Source organism: Melanerpes formicivorus, unplaced genomic scaffold, assembly GCF_026170545.1.
Source record: "Melanerpes formicivorus ecotype bairdi unplaced genomic scaffold, bMelFor1.0.p_v2 SCAF_12, whole genome shotgun sequence".
Classification (NCBI taxonomy): domain Eukaryota; kingdom Metazoa; phylum Chordata; class Aves; order Piciformes; family Picidae; genus Melanerpes; species Melanerpes formicivorus.
Window position 1 is genome coordinate 2,009,463 of NW_027142364.1, and position 23,156 is coordinate 2,032,618.

The 23,156-nt window shown below is 41.5% G+C and overlaps 2 protein-coding genes across 5 annotated transcripts in view; one reads left to right on the top strand and one right to left on the bottom strand.

The window, feature by feature from the left end:
• Window positions 1–8,915: 8,915 nt before the first annotated feature.
• PDCD10 (programmed cell death 10) lies at window positions 8,916–22,865 on the bottom strand. 2 transcript variants are annotated; one of them, XM_068144941.1, is made up of 9 exons: window positions 22,711–22,865; window positions 17,392–17,484; window positions 16,155–16,367; window positions 15,488–15,541; window positions 14,045–14,162; window positions 13,361–13,487; window positions 12,998–13,076; window positions 12,617–12,699; window positions 8,916–9,501 (listed from the first exon to the last, which is right to left on the bottom strand). In XM_068144941.1, the coding sequence occupies exons 3-9, from the start codon at window positions 16,248–16,250 to the stop codon at window positions 9,420–9,422; spliced, it is 639 nt and encodes a 212-aa protein (XP_068001042.1). In that variant the 5' UTR covers window positions 16,251–16,367; window positions 17,392–17,484; window positions 22,711–22,865; the 3' UTR covers window positions 8,916–9,419. The 2 variants fall into 2 exon arrangements, with proteins under 2 accessions (XP_068001042.1, XP_068001041.1); XM_068144940.1 differs by lacking the exon at window positions 17,392–17,484.
• A 222-nt stretch (window positions 22,866–23,087) lies between these two features.
• Window positions 23,088–23,156, top strand: part of SERPINI1 (serpin family I member 1) — a 58,947-nt gene continuing 58,878 nt past the window's right edge. Inside the window, exon 1 of one of the 3 annotated variants that reach the window (XM_068144942.1) lies at window positions 23,088–23,151. The gene's annotated coding sequence lies outside the window, so the exon portion shown is untranslated. The remainder of the gene's footprint in view (window positions 23,152–23,156) is intronic. The other 2 variants (XM_068144945.1, XM_068144943.1) reach the window with 2 other exon arrangements.

The window sequence follows — 23,156 nt, forward strand, 5'->3', positions numbered from 1 at the left end:
TGCTCCATTCCCCCCAGTCTTATTACCTGACAGCCTAAAAAGTCCCTCCCCAGCTTTCTTGTAGCCCACTTAAGATACTGGAAGGCCAGTGCTGGCTAAACAAAGATCCAGCTTTATTAACTACAGCCATAACAATACCACATTTAAGCTAGGAGGCAGTTGTGGGATGTGATGAAGCAACAGCAGGAGTTACTCCTGCTAAAGCCAGTGCAGATTTCCTTACACACCAGCACTCGCCTTCAGAAAAAGGCTCCTGACTCTTATGCCTGGGAATCTTCTAACACTGACAAAAGGCAGCTCTCAGGAATAATGTTCCACTGTCACTTTTCCTAAGACAAAGGTCAATTCTTATTTTAATACTTAATTATGGAATTTCAAACTTAGTACTTCCAGTTTTCAAGTTCCACTCTCCCTAGCATGAATTCTTCTGTCCAACTTTGAGTTCCTCCACTGAGATAGAATAGAATTAACCAGGTTGGAAAAGACCTTCAAGATCATAGAGTCCAACCTATCACCACACACCATCAATTCAACTAAACCATGGCACTAAGTGCCCCATCCAGTCTCCTCTTAAGCACCTCTCCCCAGCTTTGTTGCCCTTCTCTGGACAGGTTCCAGCAACTCAACATCTTTCAAAAACTGAGGGGCCCAGAACAGGACACAGGACTCAAAAGTGTGGCCTAAGCAGTGCTGACTACAGAGGCAGAATGACTTCCCTGCTCTTGCTGTACCAGCAGAAAAAGCAGCCTTTCACTGCAGAGACTGAAAGACAGGATTTTAGGTGATTCATCTGTGAGAGATTGAGATGAATTGGCTTTTTGAACTCTGATAGCTCAGGGACAAAATTGATAGGAACCGTCTCTTTGCTTTCTGTTGTTAATTCATCTACAAGAATCTGAGCTATGCAGCAGCTTTTACAACTCCTTTGCTTCATGGGAAGGAGAGATATTTCAGCACAGCAGAGACAGTCTTGTAGTTGCTTCTAAACTTACCCACCCAGAACATGTAAAATCCCCACACATTAAACTGCTCCTACACTAATCTACATACACTGTTTATACCTTAAACTCTACCAACAGTACTGCAAAAGGCAATTAGAAGAGAAGCAACATCATTCCAGCAACCAGGAAGCATAGAGTATCTACAACTAAAAATATTATCCAGCTTCTACTGTGGCAAGTAGTCACACATTCATGAATTCAGGTGGGAAAAAAAAATAAGTCTTTAAAGTATAACTAACTTGTAATGAGCATCCCCTGACCTCCAGGAAAAACAAACCCAAACCAGCCCAGACTAACACCAATATGAATCGTCTGCAGAGATGGAGAAAACAATGTAAAGGCTAAGAGGTTTTGTTCATTTCTACCCCATTGTTCTTCTCCAAATAGTTTTTCTTACAGAAATAGAGAAGTGATGAGAAGCTTTGCCTTCAAAGCATAAATGTAGCAGAAAGTGCAGGTTTTGAATTAGCTTTTAAGTAGTCAGAAAGCCAACAAAGCTGCCACCTCCTAAAATTTAGTTCCAGGCACTTGATTCAGAGAGACAGACAATCTAGTGATGAACAGCAATCTAGTGATGCAACAGCAGTGTGCAGCTGGACCATTCCCCTAGTAAAATCCATTTACTTCAGGCATTTTTGATGATGAACTTTTCCCACTTGTTCCTAAAGTTAGGCTGAAAGGACAGTGACTAATAGCTCAGAGAAGAACTGAAATTGGAGCTTGCAGTCTGAACACAGGAAACCAAGCCCAATGACTGCTGCTACAAAAATAAATGGCAGTGTGGAGGTGTACCTTGTACAAATGAACTCCATCCATTTTAAGCAGCCTCAAAGGCTACAGCAGCAGAAGAGGCTAGAAACAAATGAGAAGTGTGTGGTGAAAGTGATGCCCCTAAGCTCAGGCTGCTGCCCTGCATGGAACAGCTGGGGGCAGAGCAGAGACCTCTAGCCCACTTTCCCTCAAGCCTAGACCCAGAGACCCCTGGTGCTTCTCTAAACCCAAGAGCCCTTACTGAGAGAGAAATTTGTGGCCTGTGGAAATAATGAATGTTTTTGTACTAAGCTCATTAAAGAAAGTCAGAAAGGTTTGCACTTGATTCTTCTTAGAGTTCCAAATTGCAATATCTAAGAGGAGGATGAGGTGGTGGCTGCTCATTGACTGTTTCAAGAATTGAGTGGAAAAAGCCCAACGTCATCTCAGACTGGGAGAGGAGGGGGAGTGGGCTGTTGATTCCCTCCCCTAGCAAAGACAGCAAGAGAAAACCAAGCATGTCCTGCTGGGCTGAATGTCCTTGCAGATGAAGCACCGGTACAAGGTTACACATCATACTTGACACCTCAGCAAATGAGAATTGGCCAAATGGCAGCTTTGATCTCTAATTATTCCAGTGCATCAGCCTTGCTGGTTAATTTGTGTCTAGCAGACACGATTACAGCAGAGGGGTTTTTGTGCCTCAGCTGTATTTTTTTCTTATACATTACTCTGCTAATGCAAGTTGCTCCCTTGTATTGGCAGAGAATTACTGAGGCATTATTGCATGTTCATGAGAAAAAGCCCCTGACAGAAAGAGGTCAACAGGTTGAACTTCACTCACTTTGGCATTGTCAGCAATTGTCATTGCTTGTATTTCATGACAGAAAGGTCTCTTATGCTGGGAGAAAAACCAACACCAAAAAGCATGGAGTTTTTTGGTCTTGCTGAGTGGACGTTTTGTTTTGGTAAAGGAGACAGAGTTGGGACTGTTCAGTCTGGAGAAGGCTCCAAGGAGACTTTATTGTGGCCTTCTAGTATCTTAAGGGGGCTACAAGAAAGCTGAGGAGGAACTTTTTAGGGTGTCAGGGAGTGACTAGGACATGGGGGTGGTGAGACACTGGAACAGGTTGCCCAGGGAGGTGGTAGAAGCCTCATCCCTGGAGGTTAAGGCCAGGCTGGATGGGGCTCTGAGCAGCCTGATCTAGTGGAAAGTGTCCCTTCCCACAGCAGGAGCTTTGGAACTAGATGATCCTTGAGGTCCCTTCCATCCCTGACAATTCCATGACATTTATTTACTCTTTGAAAAGAGCATCTTAGCTTTCATTCAGATATTTGAGAGAAGATACTCACTTGCACAAGGTTTTACTGCTCAGCCTTGGGGCTCATTGAAAGTTTATATTTAAAATAATATTTTAATATTTGTATTTTGAACTTTGTCATTGAGTATTTTTAAATACAGGTTAAGAGATCTAAGAGTTTTCTTTTACCCCTTTAACATCATAATTCATATTCACTAGAAGCAGATAGGAGTTTCCCTCCCATTACCTGTAGCAGCCAAAGCTCTTGGTGTGGCTTCAGACAAACCTGGATTAAATCTGAGGTTGACAAGGCTCAGCTTAGCAGCACAGCTTCCTAAATACACTATGCCTCACACTGCAGCATCCCATACATGAGAGCTCTACTTAGGTACAGCTATAGCAGACACTGTCTAGATTCAGAAGCAACTTACAGCTAGGATTGAGTTTTGCTTCTTAACCTTCACAGGCAGTATTTATGAGCCTCCAATAGGAATTTCTCATCTCCCACTCAAAACCACTTCAGCAAATTCTGGCTGTCACTCATTGAAGTGCTCTAGAAAACCACAGAAAATTGTTAACACCACATGGCTATGCAAACAGCAGTGAGAAATGGTGTTGCCACATTTTCCTCGATAAGCAAGGCAAAATCCTCCCAATTAACATTTTAATTAGAAAATTCACTTACCATGAAAGGGTCCTGCATTTTCTTAAAGGTCATAACTCAGTCCCCTTTCAGATTCCTCCACAGCATTTTTCGCTGTGGCTCTATCAGAGATTAAATACCCAGCAGCAAAAAGGGAGTTTGAGTGAGTTATACTTTTTAGCTCATACTTTGTTCTCTTTAAAACTTCAGGCACTCAGGCTTCTCTTTCACCCATCACTTGCCCTTGAAGACTAAGGCAGCTCGATGGGGTGGGGGGGGAAGGCAATTACCTACTGTGAAAAGTTCAGTAGTTACAATTATGAAATGACAGAACGGCAAAGGCATCTAATTTAGATCCAGGGGTTTAAACTTCTTGGCTTAGTGAAATACAAAATATTCTCTACAAATCATTTCTCCATCAGGTACAATGACCCCTTTGTGATAACACATGCAAATTCACAAACACTTTCACAGCCTGGGTGTGCATGAGAAATCAGCCATTGAAAAAAAACAAATCTGTTTTGCTTCCTTTGTCTCCAGTGATGGAGGTGTGGCACTGAACAAGGAAGAAAATGTCTCTCCTCCCGGAATACTCTCAGTAAATAGAACACTTTTGACTCTAGAGTAAGAAAGGTCTAAACACTCACAGCACTCAGTCTTTTCTTCCTTTCCCACTGGTGCTCACAAGTGTCAAAGTCCCTACAGCAACAACTGAACTTCCTTCCATGGCCACCTTGGTTATTACTTCAACAGCACAAACCCGATTCCAAAGGAATAGCAAAGTTTAACCAATGACACTTGGAACTGAAAATGTCTGACCAAATTCATCTTTCCCAACAATGCATTTCCTGGAGCACTAGACTCCTAAATTGCTGATTTTTACTGGACATGCTGCCAAGTGAAGTCTCACTGATCTTAACAGTTGGACCTGTGATAAGCAGCTCTGCAAGATGGCAGGAAAGGGAAAAATATTAAACCCTTTATCATATAATCCTATACTGAGAGTGTCCAGGTAGCCTTATACCACAGCCTGAGCTTTTTATGATGACTGCAGTGCAGGCACAAATAATTCTTGTACCTCAAATGTTGCTGAGCTGCATTCCTCAGCCTTACAGAAAACATTAGAAAAAGCCATGCACCTGCACTGATCTGGCAAAAATACCTGTAAGGATGGCATGCAATACATGCTGAGAAGAGATTTGATGCTGAGGGACATGACTTACTGGTCACCTGACAGTGTTGGGTTAACAGCTGGACTCAAAGACCTTAAAAGGTCTCTTCCAACCCAAACAATTCTATGATTCTGTGATCCTGCAAACAATTGCTGTGATCCTGCAAACAATTGCTGTGCACTGCACCTAGCCAGAAGCATTTTGAATTGTCTCAGAAATCAAGCACTACATCTACAAAATCATAACCAAGTTGTGAGGCAGGAAAGAGGGACAGAGAAGCTGAGAAATCATTTCCACAGAAATCTCTAGGTGAGCCAAACCCTCCTCCTCTGCCTTACAGGCACCACTGCCAATGAATTTTGTTGCAAAATTCAAGCTTGCAAGACAAGCAGGAGGACAAATTGTTTTGTCTGAGCCTCAAAGAACCAAATTAAGCATTGTCCAGTACCTCTGCTGCTCTCAGAGGTACCAAAAACTTGGGATTGTGGATCCTTAAGAAATGAAGCCAAAGCTCATCCCATAAAGTTCATCCCAAGATTAAGTGAAGATGAAAGGAAAAGAGAAAAATCCATTGTGGACAAGGTTAGTGAATTCTTCATCATAAATTAAATTTATGCAGCATATTAAATTTCCATATTTGAAGGTAGGTTTCTCTTCTTTCAGCCTGTTTTAAAATGACATCTAACAAGAGGAATGAGGACAAAAGCTAGTTTTAAAAATGGAACTTGACAGATTTATGACCAACATTACGTGGTACTTTTTAACTTCTGCAACAAGAAGCCAAACTTGGTGACCTGGGAGCATCTTTACAGTGCTAAGTTTGCTGTGAGGAAGTTATTCTGTCCTGAAACACATTTCCTGCTAGTCTCTTCTCAAAGAATCATCTGCCCAGAGGAGTATGAAGAAAACCAAAACACTGAAGTGAATAATGACAAAGTGAACAAATGCACTGAATCATTATGCAAAGCTGGAAGAGCTCCCAAGAACTTCCTGTAAAACCTTTCTTTCAGAAGGCACTGGTTAGTCCTGTGGGAAGATGAACCATGCTGAGCATGGCAAAACAATGTTCTCAAGCAGAACTGTCAGTGCCTACTCCAAAGGTGAGTGATAATTGGTGCTGTACCAAATCCAATTAATACTCCACACATTGTTACATTCATTTTATCTCCCTTCCCTAACAGAACAATCTAAACCTTGACTTTGTGGCAAGCTTGTCTAGATAACCTTCTTTTCACTCCCCACCCAATTCAGAGAAGCATACCCAGTCTCTTTGTGAATGACAGCAGATCACACCTGCAGAATAAACAAGGCATATCTTCTGCTCACACAGAGAAAGAGCCCAAAAGAGCATTAAAGAGGAACACTTCAGTGGTAATTGAGATTAGATTGTATGAAGAGATAATGCTTAGCTCTAGACTGATACTATCTCCTCTTAACAGTCTGAATAAATGGAAGTTCTGACACCAGAACACTGAAATTTCATACTTACCACTGTGTCAACTCAAGATAAAGCTTATAACAAGCTGAGCACCTGCCACAACCTACACTTTTAAACAAAACTTTTTATTAGTATCAAGCCACAAAACTTCTAACCAGAAATAAGCCCATCTAAGCTGTTCTTCATGTCTTTATAGGCTGAGAAAGATCAAAACAAGTGATTAAGACATTGCTTTGCTTCATTAACAAATATACAAAGTTTTATTTTATTAGATTGGTTTTCTGTATGTTAACATTATCATATCAGTTTATAACCCACATTCACAGCAGAAATTCTCTAATAGTATTTTGCAACACTAGCTGCTGTAGTAGAAATCCTCAAGAGAAACTCATCTTCAGCTACTCAGTAACTTGAATAAAGTGCAAAACCACAATAAAATTTGACAGACATCTGCTCCAGCTCATAGTCAGTGGAAATTAAAGTCTGTAAGACCACTAGATATGGATTCACTGCACACAACAGAAGAGTGTGACCTGAAGACATCAGTTTTCAAGTTTTCCCATTACCAGACATCAATTACAATTAATAATTTTCCATTACTTTCAAAAGGTAACAAAAAGAAATCACAATAAGGTTACAAATGAAACAGAACATATTGGCCAGACTACCTGAAGCTTAGCCCAATACTTGGTACCTTTCACCCAAGAGAGGGTTTAGGAAGAACAGATGAACAGGAACAGTTTATTTCTTGATACCCTGTGATTTTAACTTCAAGGAAACAGTTTGCAGGACATGACACAACATCCTGTCTGGGACTCAAGTCATACTTTTATTTTACTGTACCTGCAGAGAGATACATGGTATCATTCAACTAATGACTGGCAACACTAGCTACTGCTCCTCTCAACACAAGAAGATAGAAAAACCAGCATTTTATTGGAATTGACACCAACTCACAAACCCTAACCCAGGCTCTTGTCTGTTCTTACAGACACTGGTACACTCTCACTAGATCTAAGCATTCTTTTCATTAAGACAAATGAAGTGCCAGAAACTCTGGGTGCCTTTCTCTTTCTTCTACCTCAGTCTTCATTAAGCCCTTTAGTGCTACACTTGAAGTAACATCATCCATAAGGAGAACTACTTCATCTTTTTCCTTGCAGAATTCAAAGATACAAATTAAATACTACAATTTATCCAGACTGCCTCCTCAGTAGCTAACATTCTCTCCTGCCACATTCCAAGGAGTGACAGCTTAGCATGCCACGTTTTAAAGACTAACAAACTTTTCACTATAGGTTGTATATGCCTCCCTCTGCCATGTTCCTAAGCTCAATTTCCTGGTATACACAACACACCACTGTCACAACAGAAAACAGCCTGAACAACAAGCTTTAAGAACCACATCCCATTTTATAACCAAGAAATTCACAACATACATTCCCAGTAATTTTTTTTACATCATACTCTCCTTCACATTTGTTATATTTCACTATTTCAGTGATTTCACCAAGGAAACATTTCCATGCACAGACAGATGGCAGAACACCAGTGCTGTTTTGGAGGGCTGCAGACAGCATTTTCCCCTTTTTCATCACTTAAGCAGATAACCAAATTCTAGGATCCAGCTGTTGTACTCTGGATAAGGCACTTGCCCCAAGTGAGCAATACAGCACCAGGCCAGTGTGCAAGAATAGTCTGGATGTGCCTTTTCTTCACCATTTGTACTCAAACAAGGAACAGTCTGGTAGCAACTGTGCTCTTTCAGTCTGAAGTGATCTTCCCACAACATGTTGTGCAGATTGATAAACTGCTTCACATTCTTTCCTAAACTTACTAGTTATGGCCACATAAATATTTTGAAAACTTTCAGAGGTTTGTTCTATAAAAAGAGTATTTCAAAATAAACAAGGTGCACTTCAAAGGGGCATGCAAGGTATTCATTAGAGCTCGTGGAATAGAACCATGAAGTCACAACAATAGTTTGAATCTGTCCACCAGCAGTTCTTAACCATCTACACAGAGACATTTTTTCAGTTGAGGCCTTACATGATTTCAGTCCCTGAAGAAAAAAAGAGTTGCCTTAGGGCATGCATAGTATAGACATCACTAGTTCTACCTGGAAAAGTTCTATCTTCTCTGCTCCTCCCTCCCCAAAAGGGTACCAAGATAAACCCCTTTTATCTTAACCTTTTAAATTCACCCTTTGCTGCATAGTCAGCTGCATATATTTAAAGCAGTCCCCTGCTCAAAACCTTGGAGTAGCCTAGAAAGTAAAACCTGTTAACCCACCAAACAGAAGATTAAGAAAGAAGCGAGATTTAGTTTCTATCAAAACCAAAAGCATCTCTCACTTCTGGGATTCTTTACCAATTTGTCAAATTATCTTTTAATAGAATGATTCTGGTCTAGTATTAGATCACAGCCAAAAAAACATAAAATCATCTCAATTTCTAAGGAAAATCCCTCATTCTGCTATGTTGTTTTGAACTGCCAGGAGCTCTAAGCACCCAAATAATTGTAATCATTTATTTTTTCCCTACTTAATGAACGTTCTGCAGTTCCAGCAAGATGAGCTCTGCATTTTTGTTGACATACAAAAAGACAGTCTAACAGATGTAAACTATTTATTGAGTATTTGCCACCAACGTTGTTAAATACATAATCTTGCAGTTTTCTGTTGTGGTTTTTGTTGGTTTTGTGTTGGGTTTTTTTTTTTTCCCCACTCCTTTTCTCCCCCCCTCCCCGCTTTCAAGTTAAAATTGTCAGAAACAGAACACCAAATATTTACAGTTCTCAGAAGGAATGTTACATAATGACACGTTAAGGCGTAAATTCTTTTGGCTTATAATTCTGAAGAGAATGATAATAGCAAAAGAAAAAAAAAAAAAAGTGATGCAAAACCAAAAATCTTCCTCGTGAGATTATGATCAAGCTACAATGTTTTACAAAAATATGGTGTAAGATGGCAATAAATCCCATTCAAAATCCTGCATCAGGGCCCCTCACCAGGGGCTGATAATTTATACAGTCAAAACTTTTTTTTTTTTAAAATTTACATATAAAGGTACCCTATCCACCATTGAAAAGTACAACTCTCCACATATACAGCTTTCAGGCCACAGTTTTGAAGGTCTGCAGTATCAAGTTGGTTTGATGAATTAGTCGGTTGGCACTTATGAACACGTTTATTGCCCTGGTGAAAGAGAAAAACATTGCTTCAGACATCTGCAGGGAAATGCCCTTCGGTTAATTCAGCATCATAGGTGGATAGCTAAACACACTATCATTCAGGCTCTGCAAACTGGAAGTGTTTCAATGCTTGGTATCAATACAGGCTGGGGTGATGATAGATCAGCCCTGCAGAAAAGAAATTGGGGGTACCAATGGACAAGAAGCTGGACATGAGCCAGCAGTGTGCACCTGCAGCCCACAAGGCAAATGGCATCCTAGGCTGCAACAAAAGAAGTGTGGATAGCATGTCAAGAGAGGCAATTATGGCCCTCTGCTCTGACCAGACCTCATCTGGAGTCCTGTGTCCAGCTATGAGACACCCAAAACAAGAGAGACATGGACCTGCTGGAATCCAGAGAAGGGCTACCAAGATGATCAGAGAGCTAAAGCACCTCTCCTATGACAACAGGCTGAAAGAGTTGGGGCTGCTCAGCCTGGAGAAGGCTCCAGGAAGATCTTAGAGCAGTATTTCAGTATCTGAACGGGCCCTACAGGAAAGCTGAGGAGGGACTGTTTAGAAGGGCTTGTAGAGATTGGACAAGGAGCAAAGGAGATTTAGACTGGACATTAGGAGGAAGTTCTGCACAACGAGGGGGGTGAAATACTGGAACACATTGCCCTGGGCTGTGGTTGAAGTCCCCTCCAGGAGACATTCAAGACCAGACGATGCAGCCCTGGGCAGCCTGACCTAGTTGGAGATGTCCCTGCTGACTGCAGGGGTGTTGGACAAGGTGACCTTTGAAGGTCCTTTCCAACCAAATGCAATCTTTGAGTCTGTGAATATTGATGTTGGGTATCATGATCTATCTGAAGCTTACTGCTGGCAAACAGTATCCTAGAAATACTGCTTATTGGCAGGAATGTAAAGATTTTGGCTCTCAATCACCATTGGCATCTCAATCATTTAATTCTGGGGTTTTAGTTAGCTAGAAGAAAGAGTGAAGCAGATGATTGTTAAATGCCTTTTACTTTCAGAGCTGAACACTTCATCCCCTTGTAATTCTGGAGTCTGCTATTCTTTTCTCAAGAAATACCAAGCACAGAGGCACATGAAAGGACAGGCTACTTTAGTTATACTTGTTAAAGACTTGGGGGGGGATGTCACTGAGTTTTCCAGCTCAGTAATGACATCTGAGCCTTCCAGTATTTGAAGGGGGCTACAGGAGAGCTGGAGAGGGGCATTTTGCAAAGGATGAGGGGGAACAGGCTGCCCAGAGAAGTTGTAGATGCTCCAACCATGAAGGTGTTCAAGGCCAGGTTGGATGGACCTTTAAGCAACCTGGTCTAGGAGGTGTCTCTGCCCATGGCAAGGGGGTTGGAACTAGATGAGCTTTGAGGTCCCTTCCAACCCATTCTGATTCTACAACTGTTCTGTTCAGTGCTGTTATCTTCTGGTGGGAGCAGGGTACCATTAATTTGACATGGAGTTCACAAATTTAAATGACTTCTGAATCCACAAGGATATGAATACAAGCCTTAGTGTGGGTTTCTTGCAATGCTGCTAATACCCAACACTTTTAGCTCATGCTCACAGTATGCAGCACAGGATTCCCTTCACAGACCAGATCTGTTTAGCTCTCTCTGAATCATTGGGGTATATGCATAACACTTCCAATCCTTTCCCTGGTTTTTCAAAGAGTTTTCTAACCATCCAAGAATTTACAAAATCCCAGCATGGTATGGAGTTAAAAGGGACCTCTGGAGATCATCTAGTCCAACACCCCTTCAAAAGCAGAGTCACCCAGACCAGGCTGCCCAGGATCACATCCAGAGAAGTCCTGAATCTCCCTAGAGAAGCAGACTCCACAATCTCTCTGGGCTGCCTGGTCCAGTGCTCTGCCACCCTCAAAGCAAAGAGGTTTTTCTTTAAATTTAGGTAGAATTTCATATGCTCTAGTTTGTGCCTCTTGTCCTATCACAGAGCACCACTGAAAAGAGGCTGGCTCTATCCTCTCGCCCCCTGCCCTTTAGATGCTGATAAGCATTGATAAGATCCCCTCTCAGTCTGCTCTTATCCAGGCTAAACAGCCCCAGATCTCTCAGCCTTTCCTCCTCAGAGATGCTCCAGGCCCCTCAGAATCTTTGTACCCACTGGACTCTCTCCAGTATTTCCCTGTGTTGAACCTGACAATTCCAGATGTGGCTTCAGCAAGGGGGGAGTAGAGGGGAGGAGAACCTCCCTCAACCTGCTGGCCACACTCTCCTTAATGCACCCCAAGACACCAGTGGCCGCCTTGGCTACACGAGCACACTGCTGGCTCATTGTGGACTCTCAAGAGTCCCAGCTCACGTGAAAACTTACCTATACATCAAAGCTATCATTCTGGTATCATAACCAAGTTGAGTTTCCATTTCAATAGAGGGAAAAAAAGAATGCTTTGATAGAAGCAAGGTAGTATTCACAGCTGCTCTCAACTTATCTCTTTCGTAGACATGAAAGTTATTTCTCATCTTTAAAATAGTAGCACATAGAACACTTTGGCACTATCAAAATCTGAGGGTGCACTCATCCAAAACAGTTACTACAGTGAAATACAGAAGAACAGGGACTTCAAAACCTGATATGAGTTGTAAAAAAAACCTCAGTTTGAAGGCTAAAATGTTCAAATATGAAAGGATTAATCATACTACAAGCACTATAAGGAGCTATGAAGAGAGGACAATAAAAATGCAAATCAAGGAAAACACTGCACAGATATTTAGTGTTTGCACAGCATTTCAAGTAGGTAGATTACATTTTTCAATAAAGCACCTTTTTTTTTTTGGTCCTCATAGACACCCCAAGAAAAGCCACACAGAACCCTGAAATTTAGCTTCACCTATTCAAGTTTGAAGTTGGCACTGTGTACGATTGTTGAATGGTGGTGCATTTCACAGATTTTCTTTACCTCAAATGCCTTACAAAAAGAGTAAAAGTATTTTAAAGCAGTCATGACAGTCTGAGAATGCAGGTGAGGGAAAAATTGAGCAATCCACAAAAAGGTAGCTTACAGCCCAAAGCTTGTCCTATTTCCCCCCCTGTTAAGTCACCAAAGCCTTTCATTATCTAAAAATGTTAGTACAAAAGCCATACTTACTTTCCATCTTTAAAATAGGTTTTCAGAGTATCACTGAAACTTTTGGAGTATTTTACAAACTCTTTCTTTTGGTGCTCAAGTGCCTAAGAAAACAAACACTAGGATCAGGTCTCAGTTCACATTTTGTTGAATCCAGTGAGAATCTCGAGGTTAAGCTGATAGAAGCTCAGCAAGCATTACGTTAGCAAACATGAGGTATTTCAGAAGACACAGAAATCATCCTCTCCCTAGCAAACTGCTGAGATCTCCAATACAACAACAATCCCCTTATTAAAGTATTATGTCATTGACCAGTTAAGCTCTCCTATTCATCCCTGGATCAAAAGGACATGCTTGCTCTTAGACTGCTGAAACTGCTGTCTAAAGAGGCAGTGCACATACCCGCCGGTTCTGGTACTGGTATTTCTTGAAGACATTATTTACTGTGTCGAGAAGTTCCTTTATTGCACTCGCGATGTCCCTGTTTGGCAAAGAAAAGACAGCTGTAATATCCTTCAGCTATCCTAAGAAGGATAAATAAATGTTAAACCACTAAATGCTAAGACCTAGACCAGTGACACAGGATTTCCTAAGTGGGAATCAGCAAGTTAAGCTTGGTCTAGTAACACGGGATTCTTGTGAGAAGTCTTAAGCCATCCACTCATTTATGAGTGAGGATCAGACTCCTCAATCATCTGAACATTCAAATTGAAATAAGAAGTTTGACCTCACAATCCACAAGAAAGTAGATAGCACAGTACTTACTTGATTGTCTGAAGAAACCTCACTCTGTCATTGATCTCATCAGGAATCTTACTAAGAATCTGTTTAAGTGCTCGTGCCTTTTCATTAAGATCCTGGAATTCTGGTTCTGGTCTTTCAATCATATACTCTAACAAGAAGAATATATTTAAAGATACCATTAGTTTTTACTCAAGTCTCTAGTGGCAGCTTGAAACTACTTCAAAGGTTCAGCAGTATTTCCAGGTTACATTTGAACAGCATGAAAAAAAAAGGCCATGGCCAGAAAGCTGCAGTGAATGCTGTCTGCATAAGACACAGTGCAACAATAATCTTTAATGCTGTAAGATGGGCTCTTTTTCCAGCTTGAAGTGAGGCACTGAAGACACTCAAATGTACTATTAAAATAACTGAAAGCCTACTGTATCCTCCCTTTTCTGACAGTGTAACTGCTGCTTTTACTTTGAATCACAGAAGAGGAAGGTGAATGTTGAACTCCACAGATAATTTTTCTGGTGTTAGCATTGCCGAAGGCGAACGAGGCACCCACATAAACAGAAGAACCTTCTAAACACATGTTTTTCTATCAGTCAAGTATGGGTTTGGGGAAGATTTAACTGCTCCAAAAGAGGCACAGAGAAATGCATGTTCCTGGTTAAGAGTGCAATTACAAAATACAATTATTTAACCTAAGAGACAAGATACTACCTTCTACATCATCAGCTGCCATACGCAGAAGAGACTCTGTGAAGTTCACATCCACACTTTTCTTCTCCAAAATCTTCATAATGATGTCCTGTGTAAGACCTGGATTTTCTTTTTCAGCCTACATGGTAAAGAACATTTTTATTGTTCAATATGTAAGGGCAGAATATTGCTAACAGAGGCAGATTTTCATGTAAACTTGCTTCAAATACTGCAAGAGTTAGTTGGCTAAAAACTTGAAAAAATCTGATGGCTTTCAAGTGATAGATTATATTGAAAACCATTCTTCCACAGCAACATCCAGTTTTCCTGGATTACAGCAGCGGCTTTGTATGAAAAACTCTTCCAATAAGCTTCTCCACTCAGTTCAGTTTAAGTAAGAAAGTTTTTCATTAAATTCTATGATCTGTTGTATTTCCATAAACAGTAAGCTTTGAGACAAAGATGTCATAGCCATTGGAATTCAATTCACTCAAACACTGGTGCTACTTCCCCATCTTCAAGATGACATTTTCTAAACATGCCTCTTATCAAGCACATCATATGTTGAAACACCATCTTGGAATTGCTTTTTCCAGGGGGGAAAAAACCCCACCAACCAAAAACCACAAACAACTTTTAACTGATGATGTGTCGAAGTAACACTAAACTAAACTAACATGAGAGGTATTCACACTACCTGTGCTGCTGTCAAAAAAAGGGATGCTGTGCTGAAGAATGAGATGTGGGGTTTTAGCTTCCACTACCATTTCCAACAGTATCTCAGTTTTCACATTTACATTCAGCTTAGCTCCTTACTACCAGTCATAAAAACATTTAGTTATATAAGGGCATCTAGGTGCACTTATAGATTTAAGTATAGAAATAGGGAAGTATTAGTTGTACAGCTAACACCTTAAGATACATCATGTCTGCAATTATTTTTGTTTAAAGAATTCAAGAATATCACAAGTTTGGTGAAGCAGTATATAAAGGAACACCTGCATTTTCATTCTTAAGGAATATGAAAGTCAGAAGAATCTTCCCCCCCATCTATTGCTGAATGCAAATGCAAATCTTGAACTTATCCTCATCCACAAAAAAAATCATCCCATTACCATTCACTTTGTAAAATGTTCTGAAAGTGTGCTGCATGCCTTTTCCTCAAGAGCATCTACACAATCTTGTGATATTTAAACTAAGTTTATTATCTTATTACCTTCACTGGTTCCTCATTTAAACTTTTGTACTACATGGACAAAATTGCTCAATAAGCTTGTATCAATCAGATTTCTACTCACACCATTTGCAGATATCTTAAACATAGTCCATGCAATTCATCACTATTTTTAGACTATCAGATCAAGGATGCAGTCTTCAAAGACAAGGAAACATGACAGCAGACTTTTTAGCTCCATCATAAGTGATATACCTTTAAATGATCATTCAATACAAAGTAATTCTCACCTTAATAAAAGCTGCTCTCAGTGTCTGAGCTGCAGATAGATTTACTCTTTCTAGCTGCAATAAAAGTTTAGAATTATTAGCAATTCTAATGTTACCAGAACAAAACAAGTCAAGTACCCATGCTTTGCCTTAGCATAATGAAAAAGGGAATGGACAGAAGCATTCTAGTTTCTAGTCTCACCAGAGGAAAAGATACTATAAAATTTAATCCCAAAGGAAAGACTTCACCCCAAAATAAAAACATAAACCAAACATATTGCTGGAAATATTTTGCATTTGTCAGCAGAAGTCTGACAGAAGGTTTGGAGCATGTTTTGGCAACCTGATTACCCACAGAAAAAAACTAAATATTCCATTAGCAGTAAAATTAAAATCTATATAGCTGTTCACAGGTACATGTTCAATTGTACACTACTCCCTGCCATAGAATGACAGGCCTAACATTTCTTACCTTTTACCTCTGCAAAAGGTAAGGGGGGGAAAAAAAGACCAGATCCATGACAACTAGCAGTCTGTGATGAGCATGAAATAGTGTTCACAGAATTGAAGATAAAACAATGATGGTGTTAGGCCCAAAGCTTCCCCAGTTGAGATAAGCAACCTATTACTGTGATTGTATTAAATCCCTTTACACTGGGAAGTACATTCTAAACAAAACATAGCTTACCTCATTAAAAACAGGGTACATAACAGCATAGAGAGGCATGGAAACCATAGAAGTGGTCTCTGCTTCATTCTTCATCTCTTCCATTGTCATCCTCATTCAAAGACCCACTTCTCAAGGAAAACACTATAGAAGCAAAAAACTCCTCATTCACTTGAAATGTTTCTTCTTTTTCCTCGTTGTGCAAGAATACTTGAACTTGGAAAATATCTTGTCCTTAAGTTGTGTGAGAAGAAAAACAACAAACACATAAAACACAATTGTGATTGCTTGTGAGTGACAGGATCCAAAAGTGAAAAGGCACAGAGCATTTGTTTATTACTACCTAGAAGTTAGGAATTCTGCAATGAACTGAGTAAATATGGAATGACTACTTCATGTAACTTGAAAACTCTAACCAGAATCCTACTAAGTGAACAGGTATTTTAGAGAGTAAGGGACTACAAAGAGATATTTCACTTTAAGTCCTTATGGAATTTTATTTTCTCATGGAACTGATTTATTTGCTATTTATTACAAAAATCTTGCACCACTCATCAGCAGTAGTGTAAGCTTTATGACAACTCATAGAAAAAGCTTTAAAAGCCCTGCATATTGTAAACCCAAAGCCCATAGAGATGCAGTATAACCAGTAACATTAGGATTACCTAAAAATACTCCATAGTTCTGCACATGCATCAAGCTGTGATTCTGCTGGAGATCAGTACCTCCTTTCTACCCATCTGAATTCCAAGTACTACATCTTTGGCCTTATATAAGCAAAAGTCTTAAGTCATGTTTCCACTCAGGGTGTGTCAACAGCTATGTTAACTCAATGGAAAATTATTGTTCCAGTAACTGAACCCAGGTTTTGGAAGTTCTCCACCCAGTCCAGCTCAGCATACCCAACATGGAGTGATCATTGCTCAGACCCAGAAACTATGTGGAAAATAAAAAGCATCACCCTACAGTTAATGAAAAATACTTGTTACAGCTTCCTATATTTTCTGTTCATAAGATTCCTTTAAAGTCTTTTTTATAACATAACTGAATTTTAAAGAGCTAAAGTCCAAGTTAGAAATAGAGACACAGAAGGAGATTAACAGTTCAGTACCTAATACACTAGGGAGGTTTTTGCCTCCTAACAACCTCCACACATCAGGCATTTATGTGTTCATGTATTGATTTTATTGATATTTTAGTAACAAGTGAAAAAAAGTGAAACTTAAGAAACAGAAGCTACTACAGTAATCAATCTCACCTCCCAATAGTTTGAAGAGATAAAAAGAAATGCCAAGATTTTTCTTCAAGCTATATTCCTCATTATGCTCTGCACTGGCGAAAAAACTCTAGGCTGTTTAAACAAAAGAACAGATATTTTTCTTTTCCCAGGGCAGGTACACAGTAGTTTAGCTATAATTATACAAGTCAAATTTGTTATTGATTAGTCAGCACAGATGACAAACATCATGCATGTCTCAACTGAAATGTGATTAAGCAGTATCAGTATGCCCAAAAAGTGAGACAAGTGAAGAAAGGGTGATGCTCCAGAAACAGCCAACAGTTAAAAGCTGTTTTAGAGACAAATTCAGCATGACCACAGGAACAGCTCTTTATGCAAGCCTTCTGACATGGACTACTCAGTGCAAAATCTCATCTTTGTTTTACTGTCCCAACCCCTCAATCATGATACACGCGAGCAGATTCCTATGACCACAGAAGAGGATTACTGCGACTTTAGAAGGCGTCTGTATAGATGAGATGTCCACATGGATGGAACAACAAAAATTAGCTCTCTCACATTTTTAATCACCTAGCCATAGATATTTTACAGCTGTCAAGAACATGGAAGAATAGAAGTGAATATTCATCCTTCCTAAAAAGTTGAATATCTTTAAAGAACTTGTTTCAGAGTTACATAAATTCATTCAAGGTCTAGTCATGGGGGGAGAGAACTTGTCTGAACAAGTTTTCACTCACAACAGCAAGTACAAGCTGTCCCATTTATTATACATGCAGATTCCCTGCAGTAAAGATGCTGGCATGTACAGGGCAGAGTGGATGGAGAGCTGTTTACTTTACTGTTTAATTCTGTGTTTCTGGAAGTTCACTAAAAATATGTACGTACTCCTGCAAGATGTTACACTAACACCTATGAGGACAGCATTCACAGATTGATTTACTGCAAGTTTTTATCTAGACTACTGTATTCTCACAGTAGGTCTTTAACAGTTAAATGAGGTCATCTAATATTGTTTTAGTCTACCCAAAAGACTTGTGATCATAGGAAGAAGGGCAAAAAAAAGGACAAAAGAACCATTAGATATAATTACTTTGGTTTTAAATTAATGTCCACAAAGAAAAGGAAATACTAACTGAAATGATGGATTTCTATGATGAACACCTATCACACTGTGGACTACCATGAAGAACTCATTATCATCTAGTGTTACTAACCCACAGCACAGTTAAATCCCTCATACAGAAACAATTATACTCTAGCTATTATTACCTCTTTACCAGACAGTGACACTCTTTAAACCAAACACAGAACCTTGGATTTATGTGAACACAAAGAATACAAGTGGTTGCAACTAGGGAGATGTAGATCCTATTTGTCTTTGCAATCAGGGATCAACTGTACCTCTTTCAGAAGTAAATTCTGATGTGCTGGAGCCTCTGCTAATGTTGAATAACTGGGACAACTCCCAGTTTTATCTGCATTACAGAAACCTGGTTTCTCATAACCACAGAAAACCACATATTTAAGAACTTCTCAAACCCAGTTATGGACCCAAGCCCCATGAAAACTGAAGTTTCTGCGCTATTATTTAGATCAATTACTAGAAAGTTCAGTTACCTTCAAAATGGCCCTAAGTTTAATGCAGCAAGTAGGAGCTTTCAGTATTTCTGTTGGTATGTGATCAAAAGCAGCCATCTGCATAGCTGCCAAGCTTTATGGCAACACTGTCTTCCCAAAGCTTACCTTCATTTCACTACAATCTCAAAGAGTCTTTCATTTGAGGCGAGTTCACCCTAGTTTCATCTGCCAACTGAGATTTTTTATTTTCTCAAAGAAAAGACAGAATAAGATTCCAGGAGAAGGTGATCTATTAGAACAGCACAGAAAATCCTGGCAAATCACTGTAAGGTGAAAAAAAGATGTTACTCTGCTGGCAAACCAGTTAATTAGCTTGAGGAGGAAGGCAAAGAGAAGGTAGCAGGATACTGCCAAATATTTACTTCTGCATGCAAGCCTGATCGATCTTTCTATGCAATTAGAATCATGCCTCGTGCTCCATCATGAAGTCAACCATCGCAGATTGTGCATAACGACATATGGAATTTGAAGAGAATCTAAATTTGAAAACTATGCTAAGATGCCAGTTAGAACAATCCTGCTGCTCAACTTTCGAGCACATAAAGCTGAATTTCAAGAGGGGTACTAACATGGAGAATATCCTTTCACTGTCAGCATAAATCTTACATTCTAACCTTTACGTTCCAGCACTACAACATTATCCCAGCTAAAAATTGAGAAGACAGGTATGCTTTAGATCAGGAATCAATTTGAAAGGATTCCTCAATAGACCTATATCCCCCCACATTCACCCAAAGGTACTTTAAACCATTCAACTGAACTTCATCAGTAGAAAACCTACATTAAGATAACCTTTCTGGAAGCCAAAAAGGGCAAATAGCAAACCCCACCATACTTCCCAAAATGTACAGCTACTGCTATCAGTAGCTAAGGTGGTAATTTGCTTTCTCTAATCAGTGTCATCTACCAACTAACTTTTGGTCATGCACTGAAATCAAGTAGCAGAACTACAGAGCTGCTTCATAACACTATAACCACCATAATACAACTACACAGCCCACGTCTGCTCATGGGCCAGGGTGAAAACAAGCAAAGCATCCATGAAAATTGTTTAACACTCTCTTTTGAAACAGTTTTGTAAAGACAAGAGAGAGGTCTCATGATTACAACCTTCAAAGAGTTTTAAACCAACAGAAATGAGGCATCAATTGGCAGGATTTCAATCTTCAGCTGTCAGCAGTAGATCTACCTGTACACTGATGTCTCTATTCCCTCTTCCAGGCTCCATCTACCTTATATCTGGAAAACTTTAAGCACTCAGACATTAATACTCTTTCTCAGAACAGTACTAAAGAGAAGCAAGGCCTGAGGCTGTGATCTACCACAATGATTAGTTCACTAGTTGGCTTCAGCAAAAGTCACAGCTCTATTCCTGCTAGAATAGGCTACCTCTACTGCCAGGAAGTTCTGCTGCACTTTTTGAAGTGATCATTCAGGAGGTTTTACCTTTAATATGATCTGAGACCCCTAAGATAAAAGAAAAAGTGACTTAAGTTCGGGAAGAGTGGGGGAAGTGAAACAGCAGCTTGAATTCAATCTTGAATTCTGAGGCAAAGAGCTTGGCTCCTATTTGTAAGGGCAATGTGCATGGGAGGAGGGGGTTTAGGTAACTCACTAATTATAGTTGCAAATTTTACAGAAGTAAAAAATTGCAGAGCGTGCTTTTTTAAGTATATGCGTATCCCACACATCGCTTGGCAACTAAGTTTGCTTTACCTTACTAATGGTCACACTTGAAAGAAATCAAGGAAATACTCTACTTTTCCTTGTCAGATGGTAGCTTACCTGCCAGTGCTGTATTTCTATTAGAGACTGCAATTATTTCCCACTGTATAATGTACACTAGATGGTACAAAGCTTAAAGGCTTTGTGCTTCAGATACAGAACTACTTTCCTCTTCTTAAAATCAGGGGACTTCATGGCAGTATGGTTGAACTCACTGGAACTGGCATACAGATCAACTGCTACGATAATATCTGTATTTTAAAGATCAGTAGAGATAACAAGAAACTTTGGGAGAAAACCACCCAAAGTCTACTGCACTGATTTTATATTCCACTAACTCTCACACCCAGCAGTTTCACTAGAGAGTTAACAAAAGGAATGTCATGAAAAAACAGCATTAAAGTTTCAAAAGTATTTTTCAATGCCTCTCACTGGAATACATAGTTTTCAAATGTCTGAATGAACATATGATAGTCACAGTTGACTTCACTCTGACAAAGAAAGCATAATTGCTTATGCATTTTATTATTGTAATAGTAATTCAGATGACTAATTCAGAAGTCACACGACCTTGCAATAAACCCAAGGTAACTATTTTTAGAATTATATCAACTTAAAGCACCAAAACCCAACCCTGCTCTGAAGTCGGGCTTACAATTAATTGGTGTTCTCTTGCAATGCCGAGCTTCAAAATGGAAGTAATTTAGCCTGTCCTAATACACTTAGGTCTTGTGTGTGCCCACCACTATAGCTTCCTGAACTGTGTCCCAGTTTCACTAGTTAGCACCATTAAAATTATTACGCAGGATAACCAAAACAGGTCATAGTTCTTAGCATTTATAATCACAGCATAACCCTGTTTTTTTCTTCACCCCCTGCTTTAGGAGTATTAAAGTACAGCTATTACTCTATGAAACACCAAGAGGTAAGTCACTTTCAAACAGAGAAACACATTCCAACGAGTAGACAAATACCAGAGGGCAAGTAGCTCCTCTGGACAGGAATAGCACAAACCTGGCCCAAGGTTTCAGGCATCAGCCAGTGGCCCAGTATGTGCAAGCTACAGGGAAGGAACCAACCAAGCTCACCAGTTAAGTGAGCAGCTTAATGGAACACTCAAGCACTGAGCGTCTCCTCAAACTGCTCAGTCACTAAAAGGTGCAGAGCCTAGGGTATTTGCTCTCCCTGCCAGGCACTTTCGCTTCCCTCTGCGGCGGGGGGCAGCCCCGAAATCTCCTGGTTTGCGGGAAGGAGCGGAGATGCCCTTTTCTCTCTCCCACCTGAGGAAGCACTGACCGCCCCGCTGCCGCTCACCGCAGCCACCTGACAGCGCTCCCTCCGCTCCGACCTTAGGACGAGCTAAAAATACTGCACATCCGGGCCTACGCTTCCCAGGCCCGGGCGTGCCCCCCAGCCTCCCTCCCGGGACCCAACAGCCAGCGCGGGGCGGCTCAGGCCGAGGGGCCTTTAACTGGGCAGCCCCTCCTCGGCCGCTCCCCCAAGCCCAGTGAAGGGAGGGCCCCAAACCACGCGCTGGCGCAGGGGCACGGAGGGCTGCGGGAAGGGCAGGGAGAAGGACAAGCCCACGTCCCGGTGCACCTCTGCCTCAGGGCGAGAGGAAACAGGTCCTCCGCTCGGCAGGGCCGGACCCTCTCCCCGGCAGGCAGGGGAATGGAAAGGACAACCTCCGCCTGCCCCACACGGCGAGGCCCGAGGCCCCGCTCACCTGCGGTGGGAGCTACTGGCGGCCCCTACCATTCCCCCGCCAGCCTTGTCCACCCCTCCCCGTCGCCCCTCAGCCAGGCCCCGATGCTGAAGAGTTTAACGCTCCTAACGCGGCACAGCCCTGAAGGGCGAGGCAGGCCCTACGCAAACACACCAGCGGACTCTCCCCACCCTCCGTCCGCCCTCGCTTCTCCACGGGCATACACCGAGGAAGAAAGGGCAGCGGCGAGGCACGACATAGCACCTCACCTCCCGCCGACCCACGGAGCCCTCGAAGCTCTCGAGGGGGCTTCACCGCCGCGCCGGAAGCGCCTGCGAGAAGGAAGCGTTCGCCGCTGTTACCACACACCAGGCGTTGTCCGGAACTAACCGGCAGCCGTGCGGGGCCCTGGGCTTTGTAGTCCGCCTGCCTCGACTACAACGCCGACAATGCACCGCGACACCGGGATGGGGGGCGGAGACGGGCGGGGGAGAAGGCGGCGGGAACTCCCAATCGGAGTGCGGGGCCGGCGGAGCCTCGGCGGGGCGGGGCTGGGCTCGGCTCAGAGACTAGCCAGGCGTTGGCGGCTGGGGGGAGCCCACACCCGCGGCGGAGCGCGAGGCGGCGGGTGCAGCGGCGGGGGGGGGGGGAGGGGGGCGTGGCGTGGCGGCGGCTCCGGGCCGGTGAGTGCGCTCGTCCCTTCGCTGCAGGTGTG